Source organism: Salvelinus alpinus, chromosome 29, assembly GCF_045679555.1.
Source record: "Salvelinus alpinus chromosome 29, SLU_Salpinus.1, whole genome shotgun sequence".
NCBI lineage: Eukaryota > Metazoa > Chordata > Actinopteri > Salmoniformes > Salmonidae > Salvelinus > Salvelinus alpinus.
This window is the reverse complement of record NC_092114.1, coordinates 5,362,424-5,389,695: the sequence shown is the minus strand read 5'-3', so window position 1 is coordinate 5,389,695 and position 27,272 is coordinate 5,362,424. Positions and strand designations below refer to the sequence as shown.

Below are 27,272 nucleotides of genomic sequence, written 5' to 3'. Positions count from 1 at the left end.
ACTTTTTATGTTCCAAATGGTGCACTCTCCTCAAACAATAGCATGGTATTATTTCACTGTAATAGCTACTGTAAATTGGACAGTGCAGTGAGATTAACACGAATGTAAGCTTTCTGCCAACATCAGATATGTCTATGTCCTGGGAAATGTTCTTGTTACTTACAACCTCATGCTAATCACATTAGCCTACGTTAGCTCAACTGTCCCGTGGAAGGGACACCGGTCCCGAAGAATTTCAGAACGAACACTTGATTAACAGAACACTTGATTAACCAATGTAACGATTAACAGAACACTTGATTTAACAGAACACTTGATTTAACAGAACACTTGATTTAACAGAACACTTGATTTAACAGAACACTTGATTTAACAGAACACTTGATGTAACAGAACACTTGATGTAACTGAACACTTGATGTAACTGAACACTTGATGTAACTGAACACTTGATTAACTGAACACTTGATTAACAGTGAGTGAATCACAGAACACACAGGTTATGAAGGTTCTGTTTAGCCACAGTGATGTTGTTATGAAGGTTTTGGTTAACCACAGGGGTGTTGTTACTGGTTGTTATGAAGGTTCTGGTTAACCACAGGGGTGTTGTTACTGGTTGTTATGAAGGTTCTGGTTAACCACAGGGGTGTTGTTACTGGTTGTTATGAAGGTTCTGGTTAACCACAGGGGTGTTGTTACTGGTTGTTATGAAGGTTCTGGTTAACCACAGGGGTGTTACTGGTTGTTATGAAGGTTCTGGTTAACCACAGGGGTGTTGTTACTGGTTGTTATGAAGGTTCTGGTTAACCACAGGGGTGTTGTTACTGGTTGTTATGAAGGTTTTGGTTAACCACAGGGGTGTTGTTACTGGTTGTTATGAAGGTTTTGGTTAACCACAGGGGTGTTGTTACTGGTTGTTATGAAGGTTCTGGTTAACCACAGGGGTGTTGTTACTGGTTGTTATGAAGGTTCTGGTTAACCACAGGGGTGTTGTTACTGGTTGTTATGAAGGTTTTGGTTAACCACAGGGGTGTTGTTACTGGTTGTTATGAAGGTTCTGGTTAACCACAGGGGTGTTGTTACTGGTTGTTATGAAGGTTCTGGTTAACCACAGGGGTGTTGTTACTGGTTGTTATGAAGGTTTTGGTTAACCACAGGGGTGTTGTTACTGGTTGTTATGAAGGTTCTGGTTAACCACAGGGGTGTTGTTACTGGTTGTTATGAAGGTTCTGGTTAACCACAGTGATGTTATGAAGGTTCTGGTTAACCACAGTGATGTTGTTATGAAGGTTTTGGTTAACCACAGTGATGTTGTTATGAAGGTTTTGGTTAACCACAGGGGTGTTGTTACTGGTTGTTATGAAGGTTCTGGTTAACCACAGGGGTGTTGTTACTGGTTGTTATGAAGGTTCTGGTTAACCACAGGGGTGTTGTTACTGGTTGTTATGAAGGTTTTGGTTAACCACAGGGGTGTTGTTACTGGTTGTTATGAAGGTTCTGGTTAACCACAGGGGTGTTGTTACTGGTTGTTATGAAGGTTCTGTTTAACCACAGGGGTGTTGTTACTGGTTGTTATGAAGGTTCTGGTTAACCACAGGGGTGTTGTTACTGGTTGTTATGAAGGTTCTGTTTAACAACAACCACAGTGACGTTTTTACAGGTTGTTATGGAAGATCTGTTTAACCACAGCCACAGTGATGTTGTTACAGAGCAATGACTGGAAAACAGGAAATGGATGAAGGGGTTGAGGGGAGGAACTGAATGTTACCACATTGACTAAAACAATCTGTTTGCACTCTGACCTGGTGGTGTGATATTATATGAATGATGTTTCTAAGCCTGAAAAGTTACAAATAGAACTGTTGATATCTTGTATTATTTATTACTTGACTGACCCCCAAATGCACTTACATTTCCCAATGCGTAATCTTGGTTAGCTAATGGGTTTGTGTCTGTATGGTCTGTCTGTGTGTTATCCACAGGGTCCTCTGAGGAACACCTGTGGTCACTTCTGGTTGATGATCTGGGAACAGAATACCAAGGCTGTCATCATGCTGAACAGAGTCATAGAGAAGGGATCAGTGAGTACATAACTACTATCTTCTAGTATTGCCTGCATGTGGTACACAGATCACACTATTTTTGGTAAGGTGGGGGAGTGAAAAGCCACTTTCTGTGGAGTGGTATTTCCTCCTACTCTGTGTGGTTGAGAGTGAATTCCTGGTCTGGTGTTGAGATGGCAGTTAGGTCTGTACTACTGTAGGTCTGTGAGAGGAGACCTGACAGTTCCCCAAGCACAGGCTTTTATGCCTCAGATGCTACTTGAGCCGACCTCTCCTTCATGCGATCTTGTGTCACAGTAGCAGCAGTAGGTGTTGGATCATGAGTTTAGTTTCCCTTCTTCCTGGAAGAGGAGGAGCCAGGGGTGAATATTGTTGTCATGAGGTTCTATTCAGTCTTGTTACGGCCAACAGATGCCTTTTAATAGCATGACATTACGTAACCTAGTTGTCCATATTTTAGAAGGACTTGTAGAAAATGAATGATTCACTTGATCAAATGTAGTGAAACCTTGTAGCTTTAGTCTTTATAGGGACTGTCACTGCATTAAGTAGAATGCTGGGCTACACATACGTTGATAATAATAATCATTATAATAAAACATGACTTATAGTGCTTATTCAGAATATTATTAAGACTGGAAACACCTCTCTTTTCTTCACCGTTAAACTAAGGTGACTGACTGGCTGACTGACTGGCTGGCTGACTGACTGGCTGGCTGGCTGACTGACTGGCTGACTGACTGACTGGCTGACTGTCTTCTGTATTTCCCGCCTGACAGGAAAAGTGTGCTCAGTATTGGCCAACGCAGGACGAGCATGAGATGCCGTTCAGAGATACACATTTCCTGATAACGCTGGTTTCAGAAGACGTCAAGTCTTACTACACAACCAGAGTGCTGGAGCTGCAAAATGATAAGGTGAGTCTCTTTAACATGGTGGAAGTCTGAGTAATGCAGGAGTGTAATCTAGGATCAGGTCAGTGTGATCTACAACTTAAATCTGATGCTAGATCAAGGTGCTGGAGTAGCAGAATGCTAACGAGTCATATGTCTAAAATGGTGTGATATGATGCATTAGAGATTGTTTCCATACATCTCTATTGGAGCTGGGCGATATGGACAATAAGTAATATAGCGATAAAATACAGACTTTTCCGTTAGTGGCAGGGCTCTAGACTAATTTTCCATGATTGATGTCCAAGTTTTTAGTATACTTTTTTTCAAAGATGAGTGATGAGAAGAGAATCGTCCAGTCCATTGGGTATCTCACTACACCCCCATATGCCACGTCTTGAAATATGCAGACAGATGTATTAAAAGTAAGTTTACGTTGTAATAATTCTGACAGCCAACTTTCTAGCTCCATCCATAACTTTTGGATTTTATAGCATTCCCAGAAGGTATGAATTATTGAGTCATTTCTAGTTTTACACTTAAGACATGACTCTGCCATTGTGCTGTAGAATTTATGAATTTTGTCTCTTGTATAATACATTCTATACATTAGTTTACACTGGATTTAATATACATTTTTGTTAACTGTAATTTCGTTCGTTATTCTCCAACTTTCCCTCCATCTTGTCTAAACGTCAGTTCTTTTTAAGTCTTGTTTCCCCCCCAAAATTCTAAAAGATTGTCAGTTGGATATAATCTCTGCAAGGTTTTGTATATCTTCCCTATTATATGAGCATCCTTTTCTGACTCAATGATGATGTCTAACATATATTTCAAATCAAAATGAAGGTATATGTAACTTATAAGTTGTATGTATTTGAAACGATCTACATTCTATCATGTAAAGAAATCTATTTTCCAATTTATCAGTGAATTCTGGAAAGCTATCCAAGGATTGCTCCATAGGATTGTGTTTCTAGGGAAGGATATTGGTTCTTGTAGAATCCGTTTAATTTTCTTCCATATTGTTGTAGTGTTCCATATTGTTGTAGTGTTCCATATTGTTGTAGTGTTTCATATTGTTGTAGTGTTCCATATTGTTGTAGTGTTCCATATTGTTGTAGTGTTCCATATTGTTGTAGTGTTCCATATTGTTGTAGTGTTCCATATTGTTGTAGTGTTCCATATTGTTGTAGTGTTCCATATTGTTGTAGTGTTCCATATTGTTGTAGTGTTCCATATTGTTGTAGTGTTCCATATTGTTGTAGTGTTCCATATTGTTGTAGTGTTCCATATTGTTGTAGTGTTCCATATTGTTGTAGTGTTCCATATTGTTGTAGTGTTTCTAGGGAGTGATATTGGTTCTTGTAGAATATGTTTATAGTGTTCTTAACTATGAAATTGTTCATGTTTTTAGATTTATCTTTTGAAAATAGAGATGGAAAAAGATTCTGGGGATGAGCATGCGCATCTTGAATATGTACCCATTGTTCCTCTTTAGTGCATTTAACTATATGTCACAAGTAAAAGCCTTGGGTAGTGAGTTGATACAATTACAATCTGGAAGGTTAAAACCACCCTCAGACTTAGGAAGATGTTAAGCTTTCCATTTTATTCTATGAATTTTATTTGCCCATATAAAAAGTCTTATGACCGAGTATACTTTTTTTAAAGAATGTCTTTGTGGGGTAATTGGTATTACCGAAAATAAATACCAAAACTTTGGCAGCCATTCTAAAGAGGTTTATTGTACCTGTAAGATTTATGGGAAGATTATTCAATTTAGTTAGATCTGCTTTCATATTGTTGAGTAATGGAGTAAAGTTATTTGATATAATTGTTGTTTTTTGTCACTTATTAAGCATCCTATGTAGTTCATATTTTTTGTGGTCTACTGAAAGGATTGCTGTTTTCCTATAACCTGAGATTTTAGTATTCTGAAAATATTTTTAGCAAGGGGGGCATTGAGTTTTCGATATTTGTCAGGTATTTCAGGAGATCATCTGCAAATAAGTTTAGTTTATTTTCATGTTTATCAATACTGATACCTGTTACGTTTGTGTCCTGTGTAATTCTTTCTGCAAGCGGTTCAATTGCCAGTGCAAACAGGAAACAGGAAGGGGAGAGAGGACATCCCTGTCTTGTCCCCCTTTTCTAAAGCAATTCCACCAGATAATATATTATTTGTGTATATTTTTGCTTTAGGACAATTATTAAATATGTTTTATTAAATGTATTATTTCAGCTGGAAAGTTGAAAGCTTCCAAAGTGTTGAATACAGAAGGCTATTCAAGACGATCAAAAACCTTTTTGGCATCAACAGCCATAATTGAATAATCTAGATCTTGTTTTTTTGCATATTGTATTAAACTGAAACATCTGTTTGATATGTAACAAGTCTGGTAAGACGTTTGCCATTCTATTGCTTATAAGCTTTGTTATAATTTTGTCACAATTTATTGAACTTATGTCTATAATCAGCAGGGGACTCTCCAGATTTTCCTGGTTTCAATTGAACTGAAATAACTGTTTGATACATGGAACTAGGAAGTACTGAATTGTGTGACAGTGTGTGGTCATTTGTGTAAATAGGGGGACTACTTTGTCCCAAAATGTTGAATAGATTTCTTTGGGAAAGCCATCCGTTCCTGGTGATTTTAACAGTATCTAATATTTCTTCTTGAGTGATCACGGTTTTAAGCTTTTTTTTGTCTGCTGATATTTGCTTCGGAGTTGTTGAGTCTAAGAAAGCTATCGGATCCGTCAAACTGTTTAATTCTAATGTATATACATTTTCATAGAAGCTTTTAAATTGTTAATTAATCGAATTGTTTCTAATTACCACTTTGGTTTACCATGTGTTCATTTTGTGAGAGCTGCGAGATATTTACCAGGTTTATTTTCCATTAAGTAGTATGCTTTATTTGAGTTGAACCTGTAGTTGTTGGCTCTCTTCAAAAGTTAAAGATTGTATTCCTGCTTCAGTTCAGAAATTGTATTTACTTCTTTACCTTGTAAAGATTTATGGGCTTTTTGTAAGATTGATTTTCTTTCATTTAAATTTCTAAATCAGATTTAACTTTTGCCGAGTATGAAATTATCATTCCCCTAATGTACACCTTAAAGGCATCCCAAATTGTATCAGGGGTTGGCTTTTCTCTGTCTGTCCTCTGTCTACATTTATTTACCTATTTATACAATTTTGGGTCCAGAAGATTATTTTCTCTTGGTGTAATTAAGCACGATGCCGGAGAATGATTCGATATCACTATATCATATTTTTTTTTTTTTCCAGTAAATTGTTGAGTGAATTTTTGGAGAGAAAAAATGTAGTCAATTCTTGAATAGCTTTTTTTACTTTGAGGGGAAAAAAGGAGTCGTCTTTTGGTGTTGGGAACATCTCCATGTGTCCTATTAATTATTTGTAGAGATTACATTTTTTGCCTCTTTGGAGGCTCCTAAATGTGCTTTTTTTTTATTGCTACGTCTGTTAATCTTGTCGAATGTATGATTTAGGTCACCTGCTAAAATAATACTTCCTGTGTGGATGTGATCTAGATTTGCCCCTGATGGGATATACAATGAAATCAATGTGTTTTTTTCACCATGTAAAGTACAATTCAACATAAGAAAATTGCCTTCTTGGTTAATGTGCTGGGATATTAGGGAACATTTAGTATTTTTATTTATCAGGATGCCTACTGTACACCTCTGCTGTTACTAGAGGTCGACTGATTATGATTTTTCAACGCCGATACCGATTATTGGAGGACCAAAAAAAGCCGATACCGATTAATCTGCCTATTTATATATATTTAAACTTAATATAATACATCAATAAAATCTATTTAGTCTCAAATAAATAATGAAACATGTTCAATTTGGTTTAAATACTGCAAAAACAAAGTGTTGGTGAAGAAGGTAAAAGTTTAATATTTGCCATGTTAAAAAGCTAATGTTTAAGTTCCTTGCTCAGAACATGAGAAAGCTGGTGGTTCCTTATAACATGAGTCTTCAATAATCCCAAGTAAGAAGTTTTAGGTTGTAGTTATTATAGGACTATTTCTCTCACCATTTGTATTTCATATATCTTTGACTATTGGATGTTCTTATAGGCACTATAGTATTGCCAGCCTAATCTCAGGAGTTCATAGGCTTGAAGTCATAAACAGCGCAATGCTTGAAGCACAGCGACGAGCTGCTGGCAAATGCAGGAAAGTGCTGTTTGAATGAATGCTTACGATCCTGCTGCTGCCTACCACCGCCCAGTCAGACTGCTCTATCAAATATCAAATCATAGACTTAATTATAATATAATAACACACAGAAATACGAGCCTTAGGTCATTAATATGGTCAAATCCGGAAACTATAATTTAGAAAACAAAACATTTATTATTTCAGTGAAATACGGAACCGTTCCGTATTTTATCTAATGGGTGGTATCCATAAGTCTAAATATTCCTGTTACATTGGACAACCTTCAATGTTATGTCATAAATATGTACAATTCTGGCAAATTAATTACGGTCTTTGTTAGGAAGAAATGGTCTTCACACAGTTCGCAATGAGCCAGGTGGTACAGAACTGCTGCATATACCCTGACTCTGCTTGCACAGAATGCAAGAGAAGTGACACAATTTCCCTAGCTAAAAGAAATTCATGTTAGCAGGCAATATTAACTAAATATGCAGTTTTAAAAATGTATACTTGTGTATTGATTTTAAGAAAGGCATTGATGTTTATGGTTAGGTACACATTTGTGCAACGACAGTGCTTTTTTCACGAATGCGCTTGTTAAATCATCACCCGTTTGGCGAAGTAGGCTGTGATTTCATTATATGCAACACCGAACAAGCTAGATAAACTAGTAATATCATCAACCATGTGTAGTTAACTAGTGATTATGTTAAGATTGATTGTTTTTTTATAAGATAAGTTTAATGCTAGCTAGCAACTTACCTTGGCTCCTTGCTGCACATGCGTAACAGGTAGTCAGCCTGCCACGCAGTCTCCTCGTGGAGTGCAATGTAATCGGCCATAATCGGTGTCCAAAAATGGCAATTACCGATTGTTATGAACACTTGAAATCGGCCCTAATTAATCGTCCATTCCGATTTAATCGGTCGACCTCCAGCTGTTACTACAGTAGGTAGCAGCAGAGGCCTCTCCAGCCCAGCTCATCTTTTTTAAATCATTAGCGGCAGGGCTCTAGAATTACTTTTTCCAGTCTCAAGTAAGACATGAAATAAGTTAGCTATTTCATCTAACACGTTCAGGCATGTGCCTGCCTGTTTTTGTGCATATTGCTGGCCAAGGCTATATGCTACACAATTCACCACCTGAGGAAGTAGGAACTCAAGTGTTTTGAGGTCCCACTTCCTCAGGTGGTGAATTGTGTAGCATATAGCTGTTGCTAAATAGCCATACAATTGATCTAACAGTACATTTAATGTCCTACAAATAAACAAATGCCTACACTTCATACCGCCGGTGCATCATCTAAATTACATACTCAGTAAAGTGGTGTTATTTCCTTAACATTGAGAGTTGAGAAATACGTTCTATACTCTCATAAAGCTGACACTCTCCTCTTTCTTAACAACAGTAAATGCATCCCTCCCTTCACTCCGTGTGCAAAGAGGGAGTGAGAGCCTACAGTGAGACAGGGCAGATACTTTCGATGCAAGAAGCAGGTTTAGGGCAAATAATGGTTTTTGAACCATTTAGAATCATCGAAATTACGGACGTCAGTAAAATTGCTTTGGTTAGAGGAAGGACATGTCAGTCTCGGTAACTTTCAGTTTATCGTCCAAGCTTTAATCTCGATCTATTATCCCCTCCCTTCCTCCCCAGGGACCGCATACAGTGTACCACTATCTCCAGGGTTAGGTTCAATGCAGTGTACTACTATCTAGGGTTAGGGTCAATGCAGTGGACTACTATCTCCAGGGTTAGGGTCAATGCAGTGTTCCACTATCTCCAGGGTTAGGGTCAATGCAGTGTACCACTGTCTCCAGGGTTAGGGTCAATGCAGTGTACTACTATCTAGGGTTAGGGCCAATGCAGTGGACTACTATCTAGGGTTAGGGTCAATGCAGTGTTCCACTATCTCCAGGGTTAGGGTCAATGCAGTGGACTACTATCTCCAGGGTTAGGGTCAATGCAGTGTTCCACTATCTCCAGGGTTAGGGTCAATGCAGTGTACTACTATCTCCAGGGTTAGGGTCAATGCAGTGTACTACTATCTCCAGGGTTAGGGTCAATGCAGTGTACTACTATCTCCAGGGTTAGGGTCAATGCAGTGTACTACTATCTCCAGGGTTAGGGTCAATGCAGTGTACTACTATCTCCAGGGTTAGGGTCAATGCAGTGTACTACTATCTCCAGGGTTAGGGTCAATGCAGTGTACTACTATCTCCAGGGTTAGGGTCAATGCAGTGTACTACTATCTCCAGGGTTAGGGTCAATGCAGTGTTCCACTATCTCCAGGGTTAGGGTCAATGCAGTGTACTACTATCTCCAGGGTTAGGGTCAATGCAGTGTACTACTATCTCCAGGGTTAGGGTCAATGCAGTGTACTACTATCTCCAGGGTTAGGGTCAATGCAGTGTACTACTATCTCCAGGGTTAGGGTCAATGCAGTGTACTACTATCTCCAGGGTTAGGGTCAATGCAGTGTACTACTATCTCCAGGGTTAGGGTCAATGCAGTGTACTACTATCTCCAGGGTTAGGGTCAATGCAGTGTTCCACTATCTCCAGGGTTAGGGTCAATGCAGTGTACTACTATATAGGGTTAGGGTCAATGCAGTGTACCACTGTCTATTATTTTCAAGGATGAGAATTGGTATTTCAGTTTGCTTCCTGAATTGAAATGGAATTGAGTGCATTCCTGCTCCTGTCCATTTGTACAGTAGGCCCCAAATGGCACCCTATTCCATTTATGGTGCAGTTTAGACCGGGGCCCACGGGGCTCTGGCCAAAAGTAATGTACTAGGGAATAGGGTGCCATTTGGGACACAAGCAATGTATTTTGTCCTCTGCTGTGTCTTCCAGACGGGGGAGAAGAGAGAGATCTATCACTTTCACTACACCACCTGGCCTGACTTTGGTGTCCCAGAATCGCCGGCGTCCTTCCTCAACTTCCTGTTCAAGGTGCGGGAGTCTGGCTCGTTGGGGGCGGACCACGGACCGGCGGTAGTGCACTGCAGCGCTGGAATTGGCCGCTCAGGGACCCTCTCATTGGTTGACACCTGTCTGGTCCTGGTAAGCCCTGCCCCCTTTATAGTTGACACTATAAACCAGTGATGTCAAACTCGTTTCCCTCGTGGGCTGCATTCGGTCTTCACCAAGGTCCGGGTGTTCGGAAAGTATTCAGACCCCTTCCCTTTTTCCACATTTTGTTACGTTACAGCCTTATTTTAAAAAGGATTACATTTTTAAATCTACACACAATACCCCATAATGACGAAGTGAAAACAACTTTTCAGAAATATTTACACATTTATTAAAAATAAACTGAAATACATTGTTTACATAAGTATTCAGACCATTTGCTATGAAACTCGAAATTGAGCTCCGGTGCATCCTGTGTCCATTGATCATCATTGAGATGTTTCTACAACGTGATTGGAGTCCACCTGTGGTAAATTCAATTGATTGGACATGATTTGGAAAAGCACACTGTCTATATAGGGTCCCAGAGTTGACAGAACCTTTCAGAGCAAAAACCAAGCCATGAAGGAATTGTCCGTAGAGCTCCGAGACAGGATTTTGTCAGGGCACAGGGGAAGATTACCAAAACATTTCTGCAGCATTGAAGGTCCCCAAGAACACAGTGGCCTCCATCGTTCTTAAATGGAAGAAGTTTGGAACCACCAAGACTCTTCCTAGAGCTGGCTGCCCGGCCAAACCGAGCAATCGGGGGACAAGGGCCTTGGTCAGGGAGGTGAACAAGAACCTGATGATCACTCTGATAGAGCTCTAGAGTTCCTCTTTGGAGATGGGAGAACCTTCCAGATCGACAACCATCTCTGCAGCACTACACCAATCAGGCCTTTATGGTAGAGTGGCCAGACGGAAGCCACTCCTCAGTAAAAGGCACATGACAGCCCGCTGGGAGTTTGCCAAAAGACACCTAAAGGACTCTCAGACCATGAGAAACAAGATTCTCTGGTTTGATGAAACCAAGATCGAACTCTTTGGCCTGAATGCCAAGCGTCACGTCTGGAGGAACCCTGGCACCATCTCTACGGTGAAGCATGGTGGCAGCATCATGCTGTAGGGATGTTTTTCAGCAGCAGGGACTGGGAGACTAGTCAGGATCGAAGCAAAGATGAACGTAGCAAAGTACAGAGATCCTTGATGAAAACCTGCTCCAGAGCACTCAGGACCTCAGACTGGGGCAAAAGTTCATCTTCCAACAGGACAACAACCCTAAGCACACAGCCAAGACAATGCAGGAGTGGCTTCGGGACAAGTCTCTGAATGTACTTGAGTGGCCCAGCCAGAGCCCGGACTTGAACCCGATCGAACATCTCTGGAGAGACTTGAAAATAGCTGTGCAGCAACGCTCCCCATCCAACCTGACAGAGCTTGAGAGGATCTGCAGAGAACAATGGGATAAACTCCCCAAATACAGGTGTGCCAAGCTTGTAGCGTCATACCCAAGAAGACTTGAGGCTATAATCGCTGCCAAAGGTGCTTCAACAAAGTACTGAGTTAAGGGTCTGAATACTTATGTGAATGTGATATTTAATTTATTTAAAAAATGTCTAAAAACCTGTGTTTGCTTAGTCATTATGGGGGATTGTGTTTAGATTTGTTTTTTTCCCTAATCAATTTAATACATTTTAGAATAAGGCTGTAACATAACAAAATGTGGAAGAAGTCAAGGGGTCTGAATACTTTCCTATTGCACTGTATATCCTCGCCATTAAAATAAAAAATATATATAATAATAGTCCTCTATGCATCTCTTTTGGCATTTTAGATTCTCCCTGGCTGTTTGTTACGATGACCGTTAGCTAGTGAAGAGACTACATGTAGGCTCATTAGCTAGCTGGGGAGAGTGAAGAGACTACATGTAGGTCTGTTAGCTAGCTGGGGAGAGTGAAGAGACTACATGTAGGTCTGTTAGCTAGCTGGGGAGAGTGAAGAGACTACATGTAGGCTCATTAGCTAGCCGGGGAGAGTGAAGAGACTACATGTAGGTCTGTTAGCTAGCTGGGGAGAGTGAAGAGACTACATGTAGGTCTGTTAGCTAGCTGGGGAGAGTGAAGAGACTACATGTAGGTCTGTTAGCTAGCTGGGGAGAGTGAAGAGACTACATGTAGGTCTGTTAGCTAGCTGGGGAGAGTGAAGAGACTACATGTAGGCTCATTAGCTAGCCGGGGAGAGTGAAGAGACTACATGTAGGTCTGTTAGCTAGCTGAGGAGAGTGAAGAGACTACATGTAGGCTCATTAGCTAGCTGGGGAGAGTGAAGAGACTACATGTAGGTCTGTTAGCTAGCTGGGGAGAGTGAAGAGACTACATGTAGGTCTGTTAGCTAGCTGGGGAGAGTGAAGAGACTACATGTAGGCTCATTAGCTAGCTGGGGAGAGTGAAGAGACTACATGTAGGCTCATTATCATTTCTACACATCTTGTTTGACGTACTCCTTCATAAGGGAGGAGGACCAGTGTAGGTTCCAGCACCGCTCGTTCAGAGCCAACGACTCCCCATGCTATAAACACTGTGAGAGTGATGTCTCTATACTGTATTTTATGTGGATATTTTTGTAACCTAAATTGCCTTTCTTAATTGCCCCTTAGGGAATAAATAGTTGAATTGAATTAGATTAAATGGAAAAAGCATGATGAGCATTTTAAGCAAAAGGAATGTTCACAGCCAACAAATACGTCTTCAGCACTCAACCACTAAACCCTGTGGTGTCTTTTTCTGTTTCTGTGGTGTCTTTGTCTGTCTCGTGGTGTCTGTCTGTCTCGGTGGTGTCAGATGGACAAGAGGAAAGACCCATCGTCTGTGGACATCAAGGCTGTGCTGCTGGACATGAGGAAGTACCGTATGGGTCTGATCCAGACTCCTGACCAGCTACGTTTCTCCTACAGGGCTGTCCTGGAGGGAGCCAAGTACATCATGGGGGACTGCTCTGTACAGGTAACACAGCTAACCCTCTCTAGGACAAGTAGATACTTCTCTTACAGGGCTGTCCTGGAGGGGGCCAAGTACATCATGGGGGACTGCTCTAGGATAGGATAAAGTAATCCTTCTAACCCCCCCCTCCCCCTTAAAAGAGTTAGATGCACTATTGTAAAGTGGTTGTTCCACTGGATATCATAAGGTGAATGCACCAATTTGTAAGTCGCTCTGGATAAGAGCGTCTGCTAAATGACTTAAATGTAAATGTACATGCGGCTAACGCAACTAGCTACAGGCGGCTAACGCAACTAGCTACAGGCGGCTAACGCAACTAGCTATAGGCGGCTAACGCAACTGGCTATAGGCGGCTAACGCACCTGGCTACAGGCGGCTAACGCACCTGGCTACAGGCGGCTAACGCACCTGGCTACAGGCGGCTAACGCACCTGGCTACAGGCGGCTAACGCACCTAGCTAGCTGTAAGGAGACATCGTAGGGGACTCCTCTCTAGTACAAGTAGAGCACCTGTGGGGCGGCTGGCTCAGAGGCAAGTGATTTCATCAAACTTCTATTTGAGTTAATCTTTCTCTCCCCTCTTTCTCTGTTTTCTCCAGAAAATGTGGCGTGAGCTATCTAAAGAGGACCAGGACCCAGTGTCTGATTCTGAATCCCTTCTTCCTACCCAGCCACCCTCCAAGTGTCCCCTGGAGAAATACAATGGCAGCCGGGTGTCCCGGGGGGAAGACGGGGGTGAAGGAGAGCTGGGGGAGAGAACGACGGGGACAGAGTCACCAAATAAGGAACAGGATGTGGACGCGAGCACAGCTAAGTGAGTATTGGTGTAGTAGAGGCAGGCTGTCTGGTAGTAGAGACGGGCCGTCGTCTGGTGGTAGAGACGGGCCGTCGTCTGGTGGTAGAGACGGGCCGTCGTCTGGTGGTAGAGACGGGCCGTCGTCTGGTGGTAGAGACGGGCCGTCGTCTGGTGGTAGAGACGGGCCGTCGTCTGGTGGTAGAGACTCTGGTAGGGGGATGTAGTAGAGACGGGCTGACTGGTAGTAGGGGGATGTAGTAGAGACGGGCTGACTGGTAGTAGGGGGATGTAGTAGAGACGGGCTGACTGACGGATCACCACCTCAAGCTGAACCTCGGCAAGATGGAGCTGCTCTTCCTCCCGGGGAAGGACTGCCCGTTCCATGATCTCGCCATCACGGTTGACAACTCCATTGTGTCCTCCTCCCAGAGTGCTAAGAACCTTGGCGTGATCCTGGACAACACCCTGTCGTTCTCAACTCACATCAAGGCGGTGACCCGTTCCTGTAGGTTCATGCTCTACAACATTCGCAGAGTACGACCCTGCCTCACACAGCAAGCAGCGCAGGTCCTAATCCAGGCACTTGTCATCTCCCGTCTGGACTACTGCAACTCGCTGTTGGCTGGGCTCCCTGCCTGTGCCATTAAACCCCTACAACTCATCCAGAACGCCGCAGCCCGTCTGGTGTTCAACCTTCCCAAGTTCTCTCACGTCACCCCGCTCCTCCGCTCTCTCCACTGGCTTCCAGTTGAAGCTCGCATCCGCTACAAGACCATGGTGCTTGCCTACGGAGCTGTGAGGGGAACGGCACCTCCGTACCTTCAGGCTCTGATCAGGCCCTACACCCAAACAAGGGCACTGCGTTCATCCACCTCTGGCCTGCTCGCCTCCCTACCTCTGAGGAAGTACAGCTCCCGCTCAGCCCAGTCAAAACTGTTCGCTGCTCTGGCACCCCAATGGTGGAACAAACTCCCTCACGACGCCAGGTCAGCGGAGTCAATCACCACCTTCCGGAGACACCTGAAACCCCACCTCTTTAAGGAATACCTAGGATAGGATAAAGTAATCCTTCTAACCCCCCCCTCCCCCTTAAAGAGTTAGATGCACTATTGTAAAGTGGTTGTTCCACTGGATATCATAAGGTGAATGCACCAATTTGTAAGTCGCTCTGGATAAGAGCGTCTGCTAAATGACTTAAATGTAAATGGTAGTAGGGGGATGTAGTAGAGACGGGCTGACTGGTAGTAGGGGGATGTAGTAGAGACGGGCTGACTGGTAGTAGGGGGATGTAGTAGAGACGGGCTGTCTGGTAGTAGGGGGATGTAGTAGAGACGGGCTGACTGGTAGTAGGGGGATGTAGTAGAGACGGCCTGTCTGGTAGTAGAGACGGGCTGACTGGTAGTAGGGGGATGTAGTAGAGACGGGCTGACTGGTAGTAGGGGGATGTAGTAGAGACGGGCTGACTGGTAGTAGGGGGATGTAGTAGAGACGGGCTGACTGGTAGTAGGGGGATGTAGTAGAGACGGGCTGACTGGTAGTAGGGGGATGTAGTAGAGACGGGCTGACTGGTAGTAGGGAGATGTAGTAGAGACGGGCTGACTGGTAGTAGGGAGATGTAGTAGAGACGGGCTGACTGGTAGTAGGGGGATGAGGTGCTGTAAGAGACACTGCTGCTTTTAGCTGGTTGTCTTTGCAGTGTTTATCTTCTCTAAGGACTGGTTTCCTGGACACAGATTAAGTGTATTCCTTGACTAAAACATATTCAATAATTTTTCGACATGAATTACATTTTGATACGGGAAACTGTCCCAAAGAGTCTGGGGATGTAAGGAGAAGCTTCCTGTATTGATTGCCTCTGTCCTGATCAGGGTGCTAAACTTAGTGGCAAAAAGGTTTGATTGACTTGCATCCATTTTTTCCTGCTTTTGTCACAGTGCTCGCAAGAGACCGCGAGATGAGAGGGTGTCTAACTGGACCCCCAAGATTACAGACCCCAAGCAGACGAAGCCCAGCATAACAGACTCTGAAAAGAAGAGGAAAAGGTGAGGATTCATCTCAGGCCACTGCACCTTTAAAATACAGTATCCTTACACTCACTGTACCATTAACTAAATTACCCTCATCATCACATGAAATAACCAGGATATCGTTTTGGATCCAAACATGTCTCTATTGAAAGGTGATTAATTCACAGGGACAATTTGTTTTATTGTTTTTCTGTTCACTAGGACTTCCTGTGTTAAAGGGTAATAGTTTGTGTGTAAAACATGTATAGACTATATTTCTACTATCACCTCAACATAACGTAGCTTCTTGTTTGGGATAATATATTCCCCTTTAATTTCTCTTGTAGTGTTTCACAAACCTCTTTTCCAGTACCCGAGCCATTCCACATATCTATTTCTGGACTAGTATCACCTGGTCAACAAACTAACCATCAAGCCCTTATTAGTGGAATCAGGTGTGCTAGTTCTGGAATGGCTCCAATAAGCAGAATAGCTGCTGGGGAGATGAGATGATCAAATACTACTTCATCTGATAGCTATCCAGTTTCCCCTACGTACAGATCTAGAATCAGCTCCCCCTCCTCATATCCTAACCTTAACCATTAGTGGGGAAAATATAAAACTGACTGAAGTTCAGCATCTAGGGGGAACTTCACCCTACACCCCAGCCAGTCAGCCAGCCAGTCACATGCCCACCTCCCCCTTTTGCCCTCAGAACAGCTGCAGTTGGTCGGGGCGTGGACTCTATAAGGTGTCGAAAGCGTCCCACAGGGATGCTGACCCATGTTGACTCCAATGCTTCCCACAGTTGTGTCAAGTTGGCTGGAAGTCCTTTGGGTGGTGGACCATTCTTGATACACACGGGAAACTGTAGAGCGTGAAAAACCCAGCAGCGTTGCAGTTCTTGACACACACAAACCAGTGTGCCTGGCACCTACTATCACACCCATTTCAAAGGCACATCAAATGTATTTATATAGCCCTTCTTACATCAGCTGATATCTCAAAGTGCTGTACAGAAACCCAGCGTAAAACCCCAAACAGCAAGCAATGCAGGTGTAGAAGCACGGTGGCTAGGACAAACTCCCTAGAAAGGCCAAAACCTAGGAAGAAACCTAGAGAGGAACCAGGCTATGAGTGGGGGCCAGTCCTCTTCTGCCTGTGCCGGGTGGAGATTATAACAGAACATGGCCAAGATGTTCAAATGTTCATAAATGACCAGCATGGTCAAATAATAATAATCACAGTGGTTGTCGAGGGTGCAGCAAGTCAGCACCTCAGGAGTAAATGTCAGTTGGCTTTTCATAGCCGATCATTAAGAGCATAAATCTTTTGTCTTGCCCATTCACCCTCTGAATGGCACACACACACAATGATATTATATATTATACACACATGAGTCTGCAGTTTCTTCCTGTTACTGGAACATAAATAAGAAGATCAGTGGTTAAAAGGCTTAAATGTCACTAGACAGCAGCTTCCTAGTGTTTGGTATACTGGTATACTCAGTGTATAATGTCTCTAGACAGTAGCTTCCTAGTGTTTGGTATACTGGTATACTCAGTGTATAATGTCTCCAGACAGCGGCTTCCTAGTGTTTGGTATACTGGTATACTCAGTGTATAATGTCTCTAGACAGTAACTTCCTAGTGTTTGGTATACTGGTATACTCAGTGTATAATGTCTCTAGACAGTAGCTTCCTAGTGTTTGGTATACTCAGTGTATAATGTCTCTAGACAGCAGCTTCCTAGTGTTTGGTATACTCAGTGTATAATGTCACTAGACAGTAGCTTCCTAGTGTTTGGTATACTGGTATACTCAGTGTATAATGTCTCTAGACAGTAGCTTCCTAGTGTTTGGTAATATCAGTGTATAATGTCTCTAGACAGTAGCTTCCTAGTGTTTGGTATACTCAGTGTATAATGTCTCTAGACAGTAGCTTCCTAGTGTTTGGTATACTGGTATACTCAGTGTATAATGTCTCTAGACAGTAGCTTCCTAGTGTTTGGTATACTGGTATACTAAGTGTATAATGTCTCCAGACAGCGGCTTCCTAGTGTTTGGTATACTGGTATACTCAGTGTATAATGTCTCTAGACAGTAGCTTCCTAGTGTTTGGTATACTCAGTGTATAATGTCTCTAGACAGTAGCTTCCTAGTGTTTGGTATACTCAGTGTATAATGTCTCTAGACAGTAGCTTCCTAGTGTTTGGTATACTGGTATACTCAGTGTATAATGTCTCTAGACAGTAGCTTCCTAGTGTTTGGTATACTGGTATACTAAGTGTATAATGTCTCCAGACAGCGGCTTCCTAGTGTTTGGTATACTGGTATACTCAGTGTATAATGTCTCTAGACAGTAGCTTCCTAGTGTTTGGTATACTCAGTGTATAATGTCTCTAGACAGTAGCTTCCTAGTGTTTGGTATACTCAGTGTATAATGTCTCTAGACAGTAGCTTCCTAGTGTTTGGTATACTGGTATACTAAGTGTATAATGTCTCCAGACAGCGGCTTCCTAGTGTTTGGTATACTGGTATACTCAGTGTATAATGTCTCCAGACAGTAGCTTCCTAGTGTTTGGTATACTGGTATACTCAGTGTATAATGTCTCCAGACACCGGCTTCCTAGTGTTTGGTATACTCAGTGTATAATGTCTCTAGACAGTACCTTCCTAGTGTTTGGTATACTCAGTGTATAATGCCTCCAGACAGTAGCTTCCTAGTGTTTGGTATACTCAGTGTATAATGTCTCTAGACAGTAGCTTCCTAGTGTTTGGTATACTCAGTGTATAATGTCTCTACATCCGGCGCCGAAACGAGATGGCCGCCTCGCTTCGCGTTCCTTGGAAAATATGCAGTATTTTGTTTTTTTATGTGTTATTTCTTACATCGGTACCCCAGGTAATCTTAGGTTTCATTACATACAGTCGGGAGGAACTACTGAATATACGATTAACGTCAACTCATCATCGTTCCTACCAGGAATATGACTTTCCCGAAACGGATCCAGTGTTTTGCCTTCCACCCAATACAATGGATCTGATCCCAGCCGGCGACCCTGTGCGACGCCGTAAAAGGGGCAAACGAGGCGGTCTCCTGGCCAGGCTTCGGAGACGGGCACATCACGCTCCACTCCCTAGCATACTACTCGCCAATGTCCAGTCTCTTGACAATAAGGTTGATGAAATCCGAGCACGGGTAGCATTCCAGAGAGACATCAGGGATTGCAACGTGCTCTGCTTCACGGAAACATGGCTAACTCAAGAGACGCTAACGGAGTCGGTGCAGCCAGCTGGTTTCTTCATGCATCGCGCCGACAGAAACAAACATCTTTCTGGTAAGAAGAGGGGCGGGGGGGTATGCCTTATGATTAACGAGACGTGGTGTGATCATCATAACAACACACAGGAACTCAAGTCATTCTGTTCACCTGATCTAGAACTCCTCACAATAAAATGTCGACCGCATTATCTACCAAGGGAATTCTCTTCAATCATAATCACAGCCGTATATATTCCCCCCCAAGCAGACACATCGATGGCCCTGAACGAACTTTATCTGACTCTTTGTAAACTGGAAACCACACACCCTGAGGCTGCATTCATCGTAGCTGGGGATTTTAACAAGGCTAATCTAAAAACAAAACTCCCTAAATTCTATCAGCATATCGATTGTGCTACCAGGGCTGGAAAAACCCTAGATCATTGTTATACTAATTTCCGCGACGCATATAAGGCCCTCCCCCGCCCCCCTTTCGGAAAAGCTGACCACGACTCCATTTTGTTGATTCTGGCCTACAAACAGAAACTAAAACAACAAGCTCCCGCGCTCAGGTCTGTTCAACGCTGGTCCGACCAATCTGATTCCACGCTTCAAGACTGCTTCGATCACGCGGATTGGAATATGTTCCGCATTGCGTCCAACAACAAAATTGACGAATATGCTGATTCGGTGAGCGAGTTCATTAGGAAGTGCATTGACGATGTCGTACCCACAGCAACGATTAAAACATTCCCAAACCAGAAACCGTGGATTGACGGCAGCATTCGCGTGAAACTGAAAGCGCGAACCACTGCTTTTAACCAGGGCAAGGTGACCGGAAGCATGACCGAATACAAACAGTGTAGCTATTCTCTCCGCAAGGCAATCAAACAGGCTAAGTCCCAGTACAGAGACAAAATCGAGTCGCAATTCAACAGCTCAGACACGAGGTATGTGGCAGGGTCTACAGTCAATCACGGATTACAAAAAGAAAACCAGCCCCGTCGCGGACCAGGATGTCTTGCTCCCAGACAGGCTAAACAACTTTTTTGCCCGCTTTGAGGACAATACAGTGCCACTGACACGGCCCCCTACCAAAACCTGCGGGCTCTCCTTCACTGCAGCCGAGGTGAGTAAAACATTTAAACGTGTTAACCCTCGCAAGGCTGCAGGCCCAGACGGCATTCCCAGCCGCGTCCTCAGAGCATGCGCAGACCAGCTGGCTGGTGTGTTTACGGACATATTCAATCAATCCTTATCCCAGTCTGCTGTTCCCACATGCTTCAAGAGGGCCACCATTGTTCCTGTTCCCAAGAAAGCTAAGGTAACTGAGCTAAACGACTACCGCCCCGTAGCACTCACTTCCGTCATCATGAAGTGCTTTGAGAGACTAGTCAAGGACCATATCACCTCCACCCTACCGGACACCCTAGACCCACTCCAATTTGCTTACCGACCCAATAGGTCCACAGACGACGCAATCGCAACCACACTGCACACTGCCCTAACCCATCTGGACAAGAGGAATACCCATGTGAGAATGCTGTTCATCGATTACAGCTCAGCATTTAACACCATAGTACCCTCCAAACTCGTCATCAAGCTCGAGACCCTGGGTCTCGACCCCGCCCTGTGCAACTGGGTCCTGGACTTCCTGACGGGCCGCCCCCAGGTGGTGAGGGTAGGTAACAACATCTCCACCCCGCTGATCCTCAACACTGGGGCCCCACAAGGGTGCGTTCTGAGCCCTCTCCTGTACTCCCTGTTCACCCACGACTGCGTGGCCATGCACGCCTCCAACTCAATCATCAAGTTTGCGGATGACACTACAGTGGTAGGCTTGATTACCAACAACGACGAGACGGCCTACAGGGAGGAGGTGAGGGCCCTCGGAGTGTGGTGTCAGGAAAATAACCTCACACTCAACGTCAACAAAACAAAGGAGATGATTGTGGACTTCAGGAAACAGCAGAGGGAGCACCCCCCTATCCACATCGACGGGTCAGTAGTGGAGAAGGTGGAAAGTTTTAAGTTCCTCGGTGTACACATCACGGACAAACTGAATTGGTCCACCCACACAGACAGCGTCGTGAAGAAGGCGCAGCAGCGCCTCTTCAACCTCAGGAGGCTGAAGAAATTCGGCTTGTCACCAAAAGCACTCACAAACTTCTACAGATGCACAATCGAGAGCATCCTGTCGGGCTGTATCACCGCCTGGTACGGCAACTGCTCCGCCCACAACCGTAAGGCTCTCCAGAGGGTAGTGAGGTCTGCAGAACGCATCACCGGGGGCAAACTACCTGCCCTCCAGGACACCTACACCACCCGATGTCACAGGAAGGCCATAAAGATCATCAAGGACAACAACCACCCAAGCCACTGCCTGTTCACCCCGCTATCATCCAGAAGGCGAGGTCAGTACAGGTGCATCAAAGCAGGGACCGAGAGACTGAAAAACAGCTTCTATCTCAAGGCCATCAGACTGTTAAACAGCCACCACTAACATTTAGCGGCCGCTGCCAACATACTGACTCAACTCCAGCCACTTTAAAAATGGGAATTGATGGAAATTATGTAAAAATGTACCACTAGCCACTTTAAACAATGCCACTTAATATAATGTTTACATACCCTACATTACCCATCTCATATGTATATACTGTACTCTATATCATCTACTGCATCTTGCCATCTTTATGTAATACATGTACCACTAGCCACTTTAAACTATGCCACTTTATGTTTACATACCCTACAGTACTCATCTCATATGTATATACCGTACTCTATACCATCTACTGCATCTTGCCTATGCCGTTCTGTACCACCACTCATTCATATATCTTTATGTACATATTCTTTATCCCTTTACACTTGTGTGTGTATAAGGTAGTAGTTGTGGAATTGTAGGTTAGATTACTTGTTGGTTATTACTGCATTGTCGGAACTAGAAGCACAAGCATTTCGCTACACTCGCATTAACATCTGCTAACCATGTGTATGTGACTAATAAAATTTGATTTGATTTGATTTAGACAGTAGCTTCCTAGTGTTTGGTATACTCAGTGTATAATGTCTCTAGACAGTAGCTTCCTAGTGTTTGGTATACTGGTACTCAGTGTATAATGTCTCTAGACAGTAGCTTCCTAGTGTTTGGTATACTGGTATACTAAGTGTATAATGTCTCCAGACAGCGGCTTCCTAGTGTTTGGTATACTGGTATACTCAGTGTATAATGTCTCTAGACAGTAGCTTCCTAGTGTTTGGTATACTCAGTGTATAATGTCTCTAGACAGTAGCTTCCTAGTGTTTGGTATACTCAGTGTATAATGTCTCTAGACAGTAGCTTCCTAGTGTTTGGTATACTGGTATACTAAGTGTATAATGTCTCCAGACAGCGGCTTCCTAGTGTTTGGTATACTGGTATACTCAGTGTATAATGTCTCCAGACAGTAGCTTCCTAGTGTTTGGTATACTGGTATACTCAGTGTATATTGTCTCCAGACAGCGGCTTCCTAGTGTTTGGTATACTCAGTGTATAATGTCTCTAGACAGTAGCTTCCTAGTGTTTGGTATACTCAGTGTATAATGCCTCCAGACAGTAGCTTCCTAGTGTTTGGTATACTCAGTGTATAATTTCTCTAGACAGTAGCTTCCTAGTGTTTGGTATACTGGTATACTAAGTGTATAATGTCTCCAGACAGCGGCTTCCTAGTGTTTGGTATACTGGTATACTCAGTGTATAATGTCTCCAGACAGCGGCTTCCTAGTGTTTGGTATACTGGTATACTCAGTGTATAATGTCTCCAGACAGCGGCTTCCTAGTGTTTGGTATACTGGTATACTCAGTGTATAATGTCACTAGACAGTAGCTTCCTAGTGTTTGGTATACTCAGTGTATAATGCCTCCAGACAGTAGCTTCCTAGTGTTTGGTATACTCAGTGTATAATGTCTCTAGACAGTAGCTTCCTAGTGTTTGGTATACTCAGTGTATAATGTCTCTAGACAGTAGCTTCCTAGTGTTTGGTATACTCAGTGTATAATGTCTCCAGACAGTAGCTTCCTAGTGTTTGGTATACTCAGTGTATAATGTCTCTAGACAGTAGCTTCCTAGTGTTTGGTATACTCAGTGTATAATGTCTCTAGACAGTAGCTTCCTAGTGTTTGGTATACTGGTATACTCAGTGTATAATGTCTCTAGACAGTAGCTTCCTAGTGTTTGGTATACTGGTATACTCAGTGTATAATGTCTCTAGACAGTAGCTTCCTAGTGTTTGGTATACTCAGTGTATAATGTCTCTAGACAGTAGCTTCCTAGTGTTTGGTATACTCAGTGTATAATGTCACTAGACAGTAGCTTCCTAGTGTTTGGTATACTCAGTGTATAATGTCTCCAGACAGTAGCTTCCTAGTGTTTGGTATACTCAGTGTATAATGTCTCTAGACAGTAGCTTCCTAGTGTTTGGTATACTCAGTGTATAATGTCTCCAGACAGTAGCTTCCTAGTGTTTGGTATACTCAGTGTATAATGTCTCTAGACAGTAGCTTCCTAGTGTTTGGTATACTGGTATACTCAGTGTATAATGTCTCTAGACAGTAGCTTCCTAGTGTTTGGTATACTCAGTGTATAATGTCTCCAGACAGTAGCTTCCTAGTGTTTGGTATACTCAGTGTATAATGTCTCCAGACAGTAGCTTCCTAGTGTTTGGTATACTCAGTGTATAATGTCTCTAGACAGTAGCTTCCTAGTGTTTGGTATACTCAGTGTATAATGTCTCCAGACAGTAGCTTCCTAGTGTTTGGTATACTCAGTGTATAATGTCTCCAGACAGTAGCTTCCTAGTGTTTGGTATACTCAGTGTATAATGTCTCTAGACAGTAGCTTCCTAGTGTTTGGTATACTCAGTGTATAATGTCTCCAGACAGTAGCTTCCTAGTGTTTGGTATACTCAGTGTATAATGTCTCCAGACAGTAGCTTCCTAGTGTTTGGTATACTCAGTGTATAATGTCTCTAGACAGTAGCTTCCTAGTGTTTGGTATACTCAGTGTATAATGTCTCCAGACAGTAGCTTCCTAGTGTTTGGTATACTCAGTGTATAATGTCTCCAGACAGTAGCTTCCTAGTGTTTGGTATACTCAGTGTATAATGTCTCCAGACAGTAGCTTCCTAGTGTTTGGTATACTCAGTGTATAATGTCTCCAGACAGTAGCTTCCTAGTGTTTGGTATACTGGTATACTCAGTGTATAATGTCTCCAGACAGTAGCTTCCTAGTGTTTGGTATACTCAGTGTATAATGTCTCCAGACAGTAGCTTCCTAGTGTTTGGTATACTCAGTGTATAATGTCTCCAGACAGTAGCTTCCTAGTGTTTGGTATACTCAGTGTATAATGTCACTAGACAGTAGCTTCCTAGTGTTTGGTATACTCAGTGTATAATGTCTCTAGACAGTAGCTTCCTAGTGTTTGGTATACTCAGTGTATAATGTCTCTAGACAGTAGCTTCCTAGTGTTTGGTATACTGGTATACTCAGTATATAATGTCTCCAGACAGTAGCTTCCTAGTGTTTGGTATACTCAGTGTATAATGTCTCCAGACAGTAGCTTCCTAGTGTTTGGTATACTCAGTGTATAATGTCTCTAGACAGTAGCTTCCTAGTGTTTGGTATACTCAGTGTATAATGTCACTAGACAGTAGCTTCCTAGTGTTTGGTATACTGGTATACTCAGTGTATAATGTCTCCAGACAGTAGCTTCCTAGTGTTTGGTATACTCAGTGTATATCTACTGTGTGTATATATAATATATTGCATTTAGCAGATGATTCTATCCAAAGCCACTTTCAGTCAGTGTGTAGCCTTGAAGGGCGCGTAGCCTTGAAGGGCGCGTAGCCTTGAAGGGCGCGTAGCCTTGAAGGCTGTGGAGCCTGAAGGACGCGTAGTCTAAGCCTAAACCAGAGTATATTTCTTGCTCTACGGTGTCTGACGGACTATACAGTGTCTGACAGATTTCAGTGCCTTCAGGAAGTATTCAGACCCCTTGACTTTTCCCACATTTTGTTACGTTAGTCTTATTCTAAAATTGCTTAAATCGTTTTTTTCCCTCAATCTACCCACATTACACCATAATGACTAAGCAAAAACAGGTTTTTAGACATTTTTGCATTAAAAAACCCTGAAATATCACATTTACATAAGTATTCAGACCCTTTAGCCAGTACTTTGTTGAAGCACCTTTGGCAGTGATTACAGCCTCGAGTCTTCTTGGGTATGACGCTAAGCTTGGCACACCTGTATTTGGGGAGTTTATCCCATTGTTCTCTGCAGATCCTCTCAAGCTCTGTCAGGTTGGATGGGGAGCGTTGCTGCACAGCTATTTTCAAGTCTCTCCAGAGATGTTCTATCGGGTTCAAGTCCGGGCTCTGGCTGGGCCACTCAAGGACATTCAGAGACTTGTCCCGAAGCCACTCCTGCTTTGTCTTGACTGTGTGCTTATGGTCGTTGTTCTGTTGGAAGGTGAACATTCGTCACAGTCAGACGTCCTGAGCGCTCTGGAGCAGGTTTTCATCAAGGATCTCTGTACTTTGCTCCGTTCATCTTTGCTTCGATCCTGACTAGTCTCCCAGTCCCTGCAGCTGAAAAACATCCCCACAGCATGATGCTGCCACCACGCTTCACCGTAAAGATGGTGCCAGGTTTCCTCCAGACATGATGCTTGGCATTCAGGCCAAAGAGTTCAATATTGGTTTCATAAGACCAGAGAATCTTGTTTTTCATGGTCTGAGAGTCTTTAGGTGCCTTTTGGCAAACTCCAAGCAGGCTGTCATGTGCCTTTTACTGAGGAGTGGCTTCCGTCTGGCCACTTTACCATAAAGGCCTGATTGGTGTAGTGCTGCAGAGATGGTTGTCGATCTAGAAGGTTCTCCCATCTCCAAAGAGGAACTCTAGAGCTCTATCAGAGTGATCATCAGGTTCTTGTTCACCTCCCTGACCAAGGCCCTTGTCCCCCGATTGCTCAGTTTGGCTGGGCGGCCAGCTCTAGGAAGAGTCTTGGTGGTTCCAAACTTCTTCCATTTAAGAACGATGGGGACCTTCAATGCTGCATAAATGTTTTGGTACCCTTCCCCAGATCTGTGCTTCGACACAATCCTGTTTCGGATTCCACTGACAATTCCTTCGACCTCATGGCTTTGTTTTTGCTCTGACATGCACTGTCAACTGTAGGACCTTATATAGACAGGTGTGTGCCTTTCCAAATCATGTCCAATCAATTGAATTTACCCCAGGTTGACTCCAATCAAGTTGTACAAACATCTCAAGGATGACCAATGGAAACAGGATGCAGCTGAGCTCAATTTCGAGTCTCATAGCAACGGGTCTGAATACTTATGTAAATACGTTGATTTCGTTTTTAAATGTGCACACATTTCTAAAGACCCGTTTTCACTTTGTCGTTATGGGGTAGTGTGATGTCATTATGGGGTAGTGTGATGTCATTATGGGGTAGTGTGATGTCATTATGGGGTAGTGTGATGTCATTATGGGGTAGTGTGATGTCATTATGGGGTAGTGTGATGTCATTATGGGGTAGTGTGATGTCATTATGGGGTAGTGTGATGTCATTATGGGGTAGTGTGATGTCATTATGGGGTAGTGTGATGTCATTATGGGGTAGTGTGATGTCATTATGGGGTAGTGTGATGTCATTATGGGGTAGTGTGATGTCATTATGGGGTAGTGTGATGTCATTATGGGGTAGTGTGATGTCATTATGGGGTAGTGTGATGTCATTATGGGGTAGTGTGATGTCATTATGGGGTAGTGTGATGTCATTATGGGGTAGTGTGATGTCATTATGGGGTAGTGTGATGTCATTATGGGGTAGTGTGATGTCATTATGGGGTAGTGTGTGTAGATTGCTGAAGATGTTTTTTTCCCAATGCATTTTAGAAAAAGGCTATAACGTAACAACGTGGAAATAGTCAAGGGGTCTGAATACTTTCCGAAGGCATTGTATTTCCTAATGTATGGCTCCCGGCCTAAACCTTTCTTGGACAGTTTTGGCTGCATTTGCTGTACATGACATCAAAGTGG

At 43.1% G+C, this 27,272-nt stretch overlaps 1 protein-coding gene across 1 annotated transcript in view; it reads left to right on the top strand.

The window, feature by feature from the left end:
* Positions 1–27,272, top strand: part of ptpn2b (protein tyrosine phosphatase non-receptor type 2b) — a 35,192-nt gene that overhangs the window by 4,617 nt on the left and 3,303 nt on the right. The window contains exons 4-9 of the mRNA XM_071373494.1: positions 1,983–2,081; positions 2,843–2,980; positions 10,014–10,223; positions 12,956–13,117; positions 13,714–13,928; positions 15,845–15,952. Coding sequence (XP_071229595.1) covers positions 1,983–2,081; positions 2,843–2,980; positions 10,014–10,223; positions 12,956–13,117; positions 13,714–13,928; positions 15,845–15,952 — 932 coding nt within the window. The remainder of the gene's footprint in view (positions 1–1,982; positions 2,082–2,842; positions 2,981–10,013; positions 10,224–12,955; positions 13,118–13,713; positions 13,929–15,844; positions 15,953–27,272) is intronic.